The 14,370-nt window shown below is 37.4% G+C and overlaps 1 protein-coding gene across 1 annotated transcript in view; it reads right to left on the bottom strand.

Annotated features, from left to right (window-relative positions):
- The window catches only part of IL1RAPL1 (interleukin 1 receptor accessory protein like 1), a 380,887-nt gene extending 371,565 nt beyond the window's left edge, over nucleotides 1–9,322 (bottom strand). The window contains exons 1-2 of the mRNA XM_075714842.1: nucleotides 9,194–9,322; nucleotides 4,754–4,796 (exon numbers count right to left, since the gene is read on the bottom strand). Of these exons, the coding sequence (XP_075570957.1) occupies nucleotides 4,754–4,796; nucleotides 9,194–9,322 (172 nt within the window). The remainder of the gene's footprint in view (nucleotides 1–4,753; nucleotides 4,797–9,193) is intronic.
- Between the last annotated feature and the right edge of the window lie 5,048 nt (nucleotides 9,323–14,370).

Genomic DNA, 14,370 nt, shown 5'->3' on the forward strand with positions numbered 1-14,370 from the left:
GATCCCTGAAAAATTAACTGCATTTTCACAACATTAATGTCATGTACTTGTCTATGCAGAACAGTTATTATGAGATTTTGTGTTAAATATTGATAATTTCTGAGATAACTGAGAAATTGTTCTTTCTTCTTTTGTGGAACTCTAGCATGACCACTTATAAAATACTGGAGTGAAATTAGTGCAACACAGAGGCCATGTGGTACACAGGGTATCATAATCTGTGAATTGCATCAATCAAATACCTTCAGAGTAGCTATGCAAATGAAAGAAGGTGTTACTCAGTCTCAGAAGACATTAGGACAAGGAGCTGTGGCCTGAACTAAAAAGTGTGAAAGTTTGGGTTAGATTTGAAGGAGGAGAAGAAATTATCTTAACAATAAGAGCAATAAGAGCAAATGTGAAAAAAGATACTGCCAGGAAAATTACTGACAGTACTTTTAATGGACTATTCAAAAACAAGTTACGCAGATCTTTCTTGGAATTCCTGTCTTTCTAGAACTGCATTGCAAATTAATTTAAATGATTAATGTTTTTATTTTTTCTTGTCCTGATTAGCAATAATTCTAGAATAATTTTCATATTCTTTACCTGTTGAATAATGTCAGCCACTACCAATATTGTCCCACAAGAACTGTTCATCAGAAAGCAATACTAGATTTGACTTTCTGAACCCCAGCAACAAAACTAAATCCCCAAAACAAAAAAAACCCCACAGCCTCCTTCCGTCTTCCCCATTATTTTTACTATAACAACACCAAAACAACAAAAGGAGAACAGATACTTTCTACAATAACTTCCTTAACAAAAGTTTATGGTTTTTTTTTCTTAAGGAATTTTCAACCAGGGAAGTTCACCATTAGGTTCATTCACTTAAAAACTTGGTGTCCAGCCTCAGCTAGTTAACCAGGCCCCTGATCCAGTCAGTAGAAAGCAATCAGTACATCCAAAGGAGAATTTATTTCATCCTAAAATGAATATCCGTGACCTGGGTTTTGAATTTGCCCCTTATTTTTATTAACTTTAAGAGAACCTGGACAGCTAGCTAGCTTAGAAAATCTACTTTTGCAAAGCTAAAGTCACATCAAATGCCTCTCACCCTAGAGCTGGTTGAATACTGACTTTAACGGAGAATTCAAGCTACTGTGCAAGATAAAGCAGTATTAGTACTTTAAACAGACAATGTTTTCATCTCTTATTTGGGAGAATAGCATGCCAGTTAATGATTTTTGAGATTTACATTTGGATAATACCACAGTACTTACTATACACTGCAAAATAAGAAAGGCACAAACATCTCCACACACCACTGTGTAAGTAATAATCTAAGCTGACACAACATTGTAAGATGGAGAAAGAAAGAATAAAAACTTTAGAATCAATTTGCACTGAGAACAGAATTCAAATAGAGAAATTCTTCATATATCTTTGGATTCTCTCCTCCTGCATTTACTTTTAAGACCAGGAAGGGACAATAGTATGGCCCTGTTCCAATTTTCCTATCAAACAGTCCCTAAAAATTAGTAACCTTTCCAGGGCCCTAATAGATATAGATGTACTCTTGCAGAAACAGAACAGAGACAAGGCTATGTTATTAGCTTCCCCATAGGACTTAAGAAACTAACTACTATTTATTTCAGAATTCATTTACATCTTTGATCATTTAATTTTTTACCTTTCTGAAAGAACATTCTCTCTCTGATCTGATTCTATTTCTCTCTGCTTCTAAATCCCCATGCCAAAAATGAATTAACAGGCACCTCCAAGCAGCGTTAATTCCATTACATAAGTTACCAGGTAATAGCTTCTTCATCATACTTTATTATCAAATTGTAATCTTGCCTTTCATTGCCTAATTAAGTTAGTACACTTTGTTTTACAATATTAGCCTGCTAGTCATGTTTTCTTTCTCAGGATATGCAGTTCTAATGGTTCCCAGTTCCTTGAGCTTGATAAATCCATGAGAACTTATTTCAGAATAACACCAACTATGTTCCAAGCCTTCTTATTGAATGAAGGATTAACTATGCAGAGCAGATATCTTTGACTTTATTTCAGCATGCTATTCCTCATAAAAAAATTGCTAAGGATCACCTGCAGTCGAGTTTAGTAGGCTTAGGCAAACATGCTAGCACGTATTCTATACTCACATGCAAAACCAGAGAGAAGATTACCAAACTTTTGAAAATTAGCATTATCAAAGTTCAGTTCCTGAGTATTAAGGAGAATGTTAACAATAGATTGAATAAGTAGACATTATATTTACATTAATGCTCTGTGAAATAGTTATTTCAAAGGTATAAATTGGGTGATGTTTCTATGGAAAGTGAATACAAATCAAAAACTCCTAAATGCCTAGAGTTGTCTAAAGTTTCATATTAGGACTTCATATCACAAAGTACAACCAACATTACATTTTAAGGTAACTATCTACTGAACTATTTGGTCATTTGTTGACACTAACCACATCAGTATGTCCCACCAGATAGCTTAAGAGAGTATCAACTCAAGCAAATATGAATACTGGCAAGCTCGTAATATTATGGATTTGTATTCTGTGTTTTATCTAGTGGTGTACCCCAGGGGTCAATACTGGGTCCAGTCCTGTTTAACATCTTCAGTCATGATCTGGTTGATAGGGCAGAGTGTACCTTCAGCAAGCTTGCTGATGACACAAAACTGAAAGGAGTGGTTGATACACCAGAGGGTCATGCTGCCCTCCAGAGGGTCCTTAACAGGCTAGAGAAATGGGCTGACAGGAACCTCATGAAGTTTTCGTGGTTTCAGCTGGGACAGAGTTAATTTTTTTCCTAGTAGCTGGCATAGTGCTGTGGTTTGGATTTAGTATGAGAATAATGCTGATAACACACTGATGGTTTAGTTGTTGCTAAGTACTGCTTATGCTAGTCAAGGACTTTTCAGCTTCCCATGCTCTGCCAGGTGCACAAGAAGCTGGGAGGGGGCACAGCCAGGACAGCTGACCAAAGGGATATTCCGTATCAGATAACATCAATGCTCAGTATATAAACTAGGGGAAGGGGGTCGGGGGGCAGCGATCACTGCTTGGGGACTGGCTGGGCATCAGTCAGCAGGTGGTGAGCAATTGCATTGTGCATCACTTGGTTTTTGTATTCTATTATTATTATTATTATTATTATTATTATTATTATTATTATTATTATTATTATTATTACTTTCTCTTCCTCTGCTGTCCTATTAAACTGCCTTTATCTTAACCCATGGTGGGGTTTTTTTTCCCAACTCTCACCCCCATCCCACTGAGGGGGAGGGGGGGCGAGCGGCTGTGTAGTGCTTAGTTGCCAGCTGGAGTTAAAGCATGACAGAAGTTCAACAAGGAGAAGTGCAAAGCCCTGCATCTGGGGAGGAACAACCCCATGGACCATGATGTGCTGAGGGACACCCAGATGGAAAGCAGCTTGGCAGAAAAGGACCTGTGGTACTGGTGGACACCAAGTTGAACAACATGCCCTTGTGGCAAAAAAGGCATGCTGAGCTGCATTAGTCAAAGTATTGGCAGCAGGTTGAGAGAGGCGATCCTTCCCCTCTACTCAGCACTAGTGAGGCCACACCTGGAGTATCTTTTCCAGTTTTGGGCTCCCCAGTACAGGAGAGACACAGACAGACTGGACACACACAAAAGGCCACAAAGATGATTAAGGGACTGAAGCATCTCTCTGATGAGCACAGGCTGAGAGCCGAGACTGTTTAGCCTAGAGAAGAGAAAGCTGAGGGGGGATCACATTAATGAATATAAATACCTGAAGCGAGGGTGCAAAGAGGACAGAGGCAGGCTCTTTCCACTGGTTCTCAGTGACAGGACAAGAGACAACAGACACAAACTGAAACACAGGAGGCTCTTTCTGAACACAGTTTTTTACTGTAAGGGTGACTGAGCATTGGCACAGGTTTCCTAGGGAGGTTGTGGAGTGTCCATCCTTGGACATATTCAAAAGCCAGATAGATGTGGTGCTGGACAACCATTTCTAGGTGGCCCTGCTTGAGCAGGGGTTTGGACCAGATGACCTCCAGAGGTCTCTTCCAAGCTCAACCATTCTGTAATTCTGTGATTTATTACAGTTACATTCAGTGACAATCTTAAGAAAACATATCCTCTTCTCAATGTGGTCTTTCAAAGAAGTGAACATGACAGTGTTTCTCTTCCTGCTTACAGAAATATTATACCAGTTAAACTCTGCCAACACTGACATTCAAGTCACTTAGAACCATATTAACCTTATTACATCTGGGAGCTTTAATAACTTAAAAATCTTCCAGGAAATACCTCACACTACTGCTCAGCCAATGTGCCTTCATCTATGAGAAGGTGTTAATGAAATTTTGACAGGTGTAATAGAAGTTCATCATTCTCATCATAAGACAGAAATACCGTTCTGTGGTATTTTGTGATAACAGTGATATTTCAGGAGACAACTGTCTATTTGTGCTTAAAATGCTCCTATTCCACTGTTACTGAGGACTATAAACAGAGGTTTAAAACCAAATAATGGAAAGAAAAATAGACTGTCATGTCCTTAAAAATGAGATTACTGTGAACACTCAGACAGATGATAGCATCATGCACTGTAAGTGACACTTCCTATGTACACTCTGCATGTGGTGGTGTATAGAGCATGTGCATTTTTCAGTCTAGGAAAACTTGTATGTGTCAGAAACCTAATTAAAGTCCTGATTTCCAAATTCCTTAAAGCATGTAAAGATACATTTTCAAAACCACAAAGATTAATGATATTCATGATGCCTTTCACATTCATAGAAATCTTTAGATTTTTCTACTGACATTGGCACCTTAAAAATGTTACATATTTGCATGTTAAACACTTGTGTTACTGCCTTCATAAATAGGGACAGAGAAGAGCAAAAGCTTAATGTTCATTCAGACTTCTTAATATTAAATAGACTGAGGGATTTCTATTCAGTTTTGTATTCTAACTGTGGTCCATTTCTATTTTGACTGGATTTTCTTTCTTTTGTTTGTGTATAAGTAGGGCATTGACCAAAGAAAATATCTAGTGTTTCCCTTCTTAGTTATTGCTGCTTCTGACACACAATCAACACCTACATTTATGCTGGTTCAAAACAACTGTGGGAAAAAAAATACACTCAAGACTTTCCAATGTTTGCATTTCTATCATCACATCATCAAGTAGTCAATCTTATTTTATTTTATAAATTGGAAAATACTCAAATAATTCAACAGCTTTGAAATTTCAGAACTCCCTTCAAATGAATGGTTGTAGCCTCTGATCTCTATTTTAATATGCTGCCAGTTATTGCTACACATAATAGCACAATACAGGGTCCAGGATGAATATAATTCACTCAGTTATTTTCTTGAGTGATTTCAGCGTATGAAATAAACTACACTACATCACTGTCCTAATAATAAGATTGTTCTGCTGGATAAACAAGCTTCTTGCAGGCTGTACCTGCTGATAGGACCCAGCACATAGAATGTTTAACATTACTGAGAAGGTCTTCCCCTTCATTTTTCAGGATCATCTGTATCCTTTCCAAGGCAAAATTCAGTGCTGAAAAGGAGAAAAAAAATAAAGCTAATAACTCCTGGGTCCACTGCTACAGCCTGGCATCATTCAAAAACTTCAATTCAATTTATAGGTTTCCGAGTTAGTAGACGTCTTCAAGTTTCCAATACATTGGGGGAAATCTGAATTCTGGACATCCAAAAAATTTAGGTCTGACAGTTGAAAACAGTCCTTCTAAAACGTTTATAACAGTAGCAGTAAATTCTCCTAAATTTATTGCACTTAATATTTAATAAAATAAAATTAACATTTTTTTTTTCCTATTTATCTGTGTTTGTAGTTCTGTTCTTAATGTAATTTCCTACAGAGAGGTTTATGCAGTGTCACTGTGCCTTCTATTTATTTGTCAGCCACTTCATGTTTTTTGAACATTAGGCATTTGCAACCAAATCTGACAAAGTGATCTCATAAATTGTGAAAAATGGGTACATAAGGGAGAAAGTACCAGCTCTTGTTCCTACAGCTGGGAACTTGTCAAAGAGGGCATTAGCAGATGCAGAAATAAGATCATAGTATGTAGGGAGAGTGAATATGATGCATAGAGAATGTGAACAAAGGATATTGTAGCAGTGCAGCTATGATTTTGGGGTAGCGTGGAGAAATATAGGGCATAATCTGTCAAGAAAACAGGCTTCCCCTAACTGGCTGTTCATAAAACAACTTTTCAAAAGTTTATCAAGCGATGATTAAGACTCAAGATTACTTTCTTTAAAATAATTTTCACAATAACATTTTACCATCAAAATCACAGTCTGTTCTGGATTATCCTTTTTTACCTTGCTTGTTGCTTTTTGCTTTTTGCTTAGACTAGCTAGCATTGGGGTGGTGGGGTGGGGTGGGTGGTGGTGTATATCAAGATTTTATACTTTATAGTACACTCATTACAGTGCCTGAGCGAATTAGCTCTATGCAACATAACACATGGTATTCTAGTGTGTGTTCCCATTATGGAGAAATGCAAATACTGTCTATTTTTAGTTTGTGTATCCTTTTATTTGCCATAAAAATGAACTCTGACAGGAATGAAGAAGCAGAGCCTAGAAATGCAACATACTATGGAGATGAGAAAGAGAACATGGTCAGTTCTATTCTTAGACCACTTAGATTTTGCACTTTCAAAAAAATATCAGTATAAAATTGGAAACATAAAAAAAAATTGATTTATCCCTAGTACTAATGTTTTCAAATGGCCACTTCTTTCAAATGACCACTTCAAGTATATTTTATACATGATTAAATTTTCTTTTGCACTAAGACTGCTATTACAGCTTTGCACATTACTATGCTGCACTTCTGTTTGAGATAGCATTTTCATTTTGAAATGCCATTTTTCATTCTCTTGAAAACTCTTATGAAAATTATGTTCTAGGCTAAAAACTTACATATTTCCTTCTCAGTCTAGAATTGTGTAATGGCTGGTATAAGTGGGTGCCAGTAAGGGAAAAAGAAGATGTTGAAGGACATTTGAGGGAGACAGAAAAATTATTTTGGATATCATCACCTATTAAAGAAGTTAGCTCCAAAAAATTGCAATTGTCCCAGCCCCACCTGAGAAAAGTTTTAAAAGTGGCAGATTTGGTAGCTGAGGAATCTTGGCAAATGCACTAGTTTACAGGAAGAGGAGTAATGGAAAAATAAAGCTACTGTTTGCCATAAATAAATTAAAAATGTTGTATTTCTTGGCTTCAGAATACTGCACTAATGTGAAACAGAGTACACATGCCAAGGTATTGGGGTAAGGGACAGAATAAGCATGAAAATGCCTTTATGCCTGTCTGGTGGGAAGTTTTTATGTAATTTTGTATTTTACTTAAACCAAGCCAAATTAAATAGTATTTTTGTCTGCATTAATACTAATCCTTTAATTATCACTATCATGTTGTACAAAAAGTTAAACCATGAAAGCATTTTTTTTAGAAAAAGATAGAATAAATATACTATGCAAGACAGAGCAACCAAAGGAAGAACAAATGCATAATGAACTTCCTAAATACCTACTCTAAACCAAGAATTCTTCCCTGATGCTCATTCAGTTCCTCTCGCTTTTTTCAAACCCTTCTTTTCTGGTTCACCATGTCATACAAAATAGGAGGTTTAGTAAACATACATTTAAAGGTAACCTAGCCCATACTGACTTATCAGGTTCTGGTGGGTTGACCCCAGCAAGCAGCAAAGCACCCATACTTCTTCTAAGCCCCACACACAACAGGACAGGGGAGAGAACAAGAGCAAAAGTGAGAAAATTCATTGGTCAAGATAAAGATAATTTAAGACGTGATGGAAAGAGAAAAAAGAGCACCATATAGTCTGCTTTGAATAAAAATAACTCCATCCCAGCCAGACTCAGTACACAGGTCCCTTAATCTTTTGTGTGCTTCTGTGTGCTACCTTCTTTCAATTATTAATTTTCAACTCAGAGACCATCTGTACATTTACAGTTAAAGAAAAGATGGCAGCATAATGTAATCAACAGCCATAAAACACAAATTAATTAATTTCCAAAGCCTGATATTAAACTGCATTAATGATCAGTGCCCACCTGAAATGAACTGTTTCTTGTCTGTTATGTTTACTCTACATCTTTATTTGAGGACAATTCTACACCCTCCATTTCTTATGTGGCTCTACTAGAGTATCTGCAGTTGTTTTTGGACCTTAAGAATAAAAGTGTCTTTCCTCCCTGCTCCCCAAACATACTATGATTTATTTTGAAAGATAACTTCTACTCAGTGCCACTGTCATACAATTTCTATTGTTCACTATATGATTTAGATATGGAATCTCAACATTACTGCGTGAGGAGATGAAGCCTGGTATGTATTGGTCTTAGATTTCCCCCTGGAACTGCAAATTACTAAAACAAAATAGTAACCCAACCTGAACAGAAACTTCCATGGGAAGTTGTGACACTAATTTCTAAAAATTGAACAAGCACACGTAAGGATGTCTTTTAGAAAGAAGATTTCCAAGAAAGAGAATCTCTGGGCCATACTGGTATATCATGTTGAATAGCAGATGGCAAATTATTTAATAACTTCCAGAATCTCTTATTATTGAAACTGCTTCTGAAAATGCATTCTGTTCTCCAGTAGCTTAATTTTGGAGATTATGAGGAAGATCAAGGATTTCTTCTTGTTGGAATTTCAATAGCACTTGAGTAGCAGCTGTACTTCATACCTTTAAACTTTTTTGCCTACAAAAAACACAACTGCTGAATATCACAAACAAGTTGCTGAGTACCAGCTGAACTGTCATAACTAAATATGTGAAGACTCTCTGCTTGGAGTAAATATGAGAAAATTCAGTGGATTAGTTCATAAAACAAGTTGATTAATCAAATTATGACATGTGCATAGGAGAGTGCAAACACCTTGTTGCTGTGACTTAGCTGGTGGAGATTTCTTAAGCTGCATTATCATCAATATATGACTAGGACTGTGCAGAAATGAAAAGAATTGCACTGAGTGCTTCAGAAGACCTGAGACCCAAAGAAACACTATTTATTTCAAACAGACTTTTAATCAAAGGATCATGTTTTGCTTTAAAGCTTCAAAGATTAAAAGTTCTAAACATATAATTACTAAGTATACATAGGCCATGAGGTTGCCAGCAATAGTACATATTAAAAAAATAATTACATATTTCTGTTTATTAATCTGTTCTACATTGCTTTCACTCTTAAAATAGTGGTAGAGAGTTAATATATTGAAACTGTGGTCTTGGATTGACAATATCAACATTCTTATATCAATATCTATCTATCAACATCAAATATCTATCTGGACTTCTGTAAAGCCTTTGACACAGTCCCCCACAACATCCTTCTCTCTAAATTGGGGAGACACAGGTTTGATGGGTGGACTGTTCAGTGGATAAGGAATTGGTTGGATGGTCACATCCAGAGGGTAATGGTCAACAGCTCAATGTCCAAATGGAGAACGGTGACAAGTGGAGTCCCTCAGAACTCTATACTGGGACCAGAGATGTTTAATATCTTCATCAATGACATAGTGAGATCAAGTGCACCCTCAGCAAGTTTACAGATGACACCAAGCTGAGTGGTGCGGTTGACATGCCAGAAGGATGAGATGTCATCCACAGGGACCTGGACAAGCTGGAGAGGTGGGCCTGTGTGAACCTCATGAGATTCAGCAAGGCCAAGTGCAAGGTCCTGCACCTGGGATGGGGCAACCCCCGATATCAATACAGGCTGGGGGATGAAGGGATTGAGAGCAGCCCTGCGGAGAAGGACTTGGGGGTACTGGTGGATGAAAAGCTGGACATGAGCCAACAATGTGCACTTGCAGCCCAGAAAGCCAACCGAATCCCGGGCTGCATCAAAAGCAGCGTGGCCAGCAGGTCGAGGGAGGTGATTCTGCCCCTCTACTCTGCTCTGGTGAGACCTCACCTGGAGCACTGCGTCCAGCTCTGGGGCCCTCAGCACAAGAAGGACATGGACCTGTTGGAGCGGGTCCAGAGGAGGGCCACCAAAATGATGTGAGGGCTGGAGCACCTCTCCTATGAGGCCAGGCTGAGGGAGTTGGGGTTGTTCAGCCTGGAGAAGAGAAGGCTGCAGGGAGATCTTATTGTGACCTTCCAGTACTTAAAGGGGGCCTACAGGAAGGATGGGGAGAATCTTTTCAGCAAGGCCTGTCGTGACAGGACAAGGAGTAATGCATTTAAACTAAAGGAGGGTAGGTTTAGACTGGAAATAAGGAAGAAGTTTTTTACAATGAGGGTGGTCAAGCACTGGAACAGGTTGCCCAGAGAGGTGGTAGATGCCCCATCCCTGGCAACATTCAAGGTCACATTGGACGGGGCTCTGAGCAACCTGATGTAGTTAAAGCTGTCCCTGCTCACTGCAGGGGGGTTGGGCTAGATGACCTCTAAAGGTCCCTTCCAATCCAAAGCATTCTATGATTCTATGATTCTATGATTCTTTATCAAAGCATATGTTACCTGCATACAACTCCTAGTGATTTGATGACTACTTAGTGCCTACAGGTAGTCCTGCTAGACTCAAACTGTAGACACAGATTTATTTAAAGCCGTATATGTGTCAGATAGACATTTGTATCTATACCTGCAATTAAATAGAAGTTAAAATACAGGATAGCATTTAAGAGCATAAAGCAGTTCTAGGAAGGTTTTTTTTTTCTTTACTTAATATGACAAAGCTATTTATTTCTCCCAAAGTTGAGAAGAATTTTTAAATAATCCTCATTTTGCATCACTGCTTCAATTCAATTAACTGTATGTGCATTTGCACGCAAAAGAACTGACCTAGTAATTACATAGTTCTTGGACAGGGATATGATGTCAATATTTATGTCAATAAGTTAATACAAACGTATGGTGCCATCAGAAATCGTTAAGTAAGGCTTTGGTAATCTATAGTGGTTTTAAGACACTCCAGAAACATTTTAAATGCTTGAGGAGAGAATAATGTCTTCTCTCCATAGATATTTTTGGGCAGGTAAGCAGAGCAGAGGTTGACCCAAAGGCTGAGCCTGGGAAGAGAGAGGGAGGAGACCGGAGAGGACTGGAAGGGCAGCAGCTTTATGGCCTGATTATGGCTGTCCTGGCACCAATGTGTGGCCTGGCAATGAGCACCGTTGCATTGGGAGACAAGAGGGTTTTTCCACAGCATAGGTCAGACCACGATCTGCATTGCCTTGCCATCAGACAGGGGTAAATAATGATTAATGTTGGGGAAAACCCCACAAACCGCTCCCTCCATGTAGCTGCCTCTTCAGCAGGTGACATATTTACTTTAAAACATAGTTGTCCTTTTAACAGTGATAAGTCTATTCTATGTTATGCAACTACATATCTTAACAAATTGCAAAAAATATACCCTGGTAACAGATACTGCTAAATTTTTGCTGTACTAATTTGTGTGCATGTATACAAGCATCTAAGGTTCAGAAAAGGACACATTTTTGTTCTCTTTTGCATGTATTTTTAATCCCAAGAGCCCTTTAAAATCTTCTGTGTGAATGGCTCAATGGAAAAAAAAATTCTTGACATTACTCTGAAGCTTACTACCACCACACAATACAGCACCCAGTACCATAACAATTAGAAATACATACTAGCCAAAGTAAGAAACTTAGCCATTGTCAGTTTGGAATGTTAACTAAAATAGATCACCTTTTTATACAAAAAGTACTGTTATTTAATGACTAACAAAAGTGGAATATAACAGAGTTGGGGTGGCGGGGAAGAAAAAAGTATGCTTGTTCCACAAAATTACAAGAAAAGCTTCCATATGTGTGCAACACTGGGATAATTTATCATCAAACTGCTAAAGAAAGAACACATTTGCTTATGAAATAAAAATCTTCTTTTAATTGAAGAAGTTTTTATCATGTATGCTCTTTTCCTGCAGATGTTACTGAATACAAAACATAGTAGCTTAAAACCAATAGGAACCTCATGAAAGACTTAGTGAGGAACAACAATATCAACTGAACTTTAAAGAGAAAATATTAACTACTGTAAATCTGCACACCATGGATTACAAAAAGTCATTACAAATCTGTTTGTACATTTTTTTCTGTTTTAGAAGAACCCATATTATTATAGCATCTGGCATTTTCTTTCCTTTTTTTTTTTTTTTTTGTCCATATTAAGTCAAGAAGCTAAAGCTTATGAAAGATATTAAATTTTGTAAATCTTTGCTTCCCACTTTGACATTTCTTCTGTTCCCATATGCCACATTTGCCACACTTGAGACAACTTACCAAAGAGAAAGAGGTCACCAGAGTAATACAGTAGTTCAGTCCTTTAATCTCATTAGACAAAGGAAAGGAAAATCATTACTATTTGAGTTTGGGAAGAAAACTTTGCTCCCTTCACCAAGGCTTACTTTAAAGCTTAGCATGAATGTTTTGGTTGAAGCAAATCTAAAGAAATAGAATGGATTTAATTGAGTTAGGAATCCAAATCTCACAAGACTCGGATAAAAAGCTTCCTCGGGTACCTTTGTGGATCAGGTAAGCATGTTGATGTGCCTAGCTGCACTAAATTTCACCGGTGAAATCAAAACATCAGAGCATTTCCCTTTCCCTCCTTACACTACATCCTAGAATACATCCAAAACAAAAATTAAGACTTGTTAGATAAAGCAAACAAAATACATTCTTATGTTCAAATACTTTTTTGCATCCTGACTCAATGAATACAATAGAAATATTTCTGCAATGAAATACTGAGAACATTTTCAGTCAGAACAAATTGTCATCTTCAATTAAAAGACAAATTTTTGATATATTATAAAATAAAATTTTCATTTGGGTTTAATGAATGGACACAGAATATTTATTTGATCGTGGAACTGCTTTTTCCTACAGTGTCATTGGGACTCATGACCAAGTCAGATGGCTCAGATCTGCCCGAGCAGACACACTTTTTAGTGGTCATCTCACACAAAAATCCTTGCAGCCATAAAACCTCTTGATGGAAGATGAAAACTGAATTACACCACAAGGCGTACAGTTCAGCTTGAAAGTTGCACAGGAGAAAGGATTTGGACTTTGGACATCCAAATCACAACTTCCAAGGTAAAAAAAAAAATTAAAAAAAGCAATTTTATGCTGATTTACTTATTGTTTCAGTAGCCCCATACTAGCTACTCTGAAGAAAATTAACTCTATCCCAGCCAAAACCAACAGAACATCAAAATGAAATTCCACAGATTGGGTCAAACCAACTTCGAAAGATAAGTTTCAGCTGCTTTTCACTCTAAAGCTATGTAATGTAGCACACACTCATTGAAAACTTAAACCTTATAAATTCCACTGAACAGAAAATAAATCTCTCTATATATACAAAAAAAGAATCTATCACTGTCTCTACAGTTATAAGTTTGCATGCCAGACAGGCAAAGTGCATACTGAATGCTTATTGACATTTCTCAAGGCAGGAACTGAAGAATTCAGCCTAGTGGTGTTCTCCAACTTCAGACTTTTTCCTGGGTGTTTACCTATGCAATCAACATTTGTACAATATTTATGTGGCACTCATTACTTTCCTATATTTGTTTCTAATCATCAAGAGGCCAAAGAGAAGGTGTAACAATTTGGCTGGGATAAGGGATAGCATTTGTTAGGAAAGCAGTGGTAACTAACCATAGACAGAAAGAACACAGGACAAGAAGCCAGATATCTCTAGAGAGAGGAACGTTCCACAAAGTAAAAGTAAGTTCCAAGTAAAGTTCATGTGCCAAAATTGAGACTAAATTCATAGATGAAGTCGGCATCAAGACATAAATTTCCTGTTAAGGCTGTGGGATCTTTTTGTTACTGCTGTCATCTTTGTTTATGCTATGCAGCACAGTTAATTTCATCAACAGGCAGCAATAAGAGAATCCCTGTGTTTTAACTGTTTTTATCTGTCCTAAATCTTAAATTTTCCTTAAAAATGCTTTCCAGAGCAAAAAGTACAACTCTGATTTTCAGAATACTCGCCTTTTGCTACAAATAAATTGAATATCATGGTTCGTTCTCTTCCATGGACTAGAGAGATTCCTTAGCTGACCTGTAACTATTTTCTATGAGCCATTAGGCTGCCCCTTCTTAGTTATTAGATGGATCCTTATGGGATATATCATCCAAAGAAGCCTGGCATAGAAGACCAACAGGACTAGGAATTATAGCATCATATAAGCTGGTAGCGACATTCCCTCTCCCCCATCCCATCTTTTTTTTTATTTAAAGGAAGAATTCTTTTTCCTCTAAAATACAAAACACCCTAAAATAAGCAAAACTAAGTATAATAAACTATG

The sequence above is a fragment of the Pelecanus crispus genome, chromosome 1 (assembly GCF_030463565.1).
Source record: "Pelecanus crispus isolate bPelCri1 chromosome 1, bPelCri1.pri, whole genome shotgun sequence".
Classification (NCBI taxonomy): Eukaryota; Metazoa; Chordata; class Aves; order Pelecaniformes; family Pelecanidae; genus Pelecanus; species Pelecanus crispus.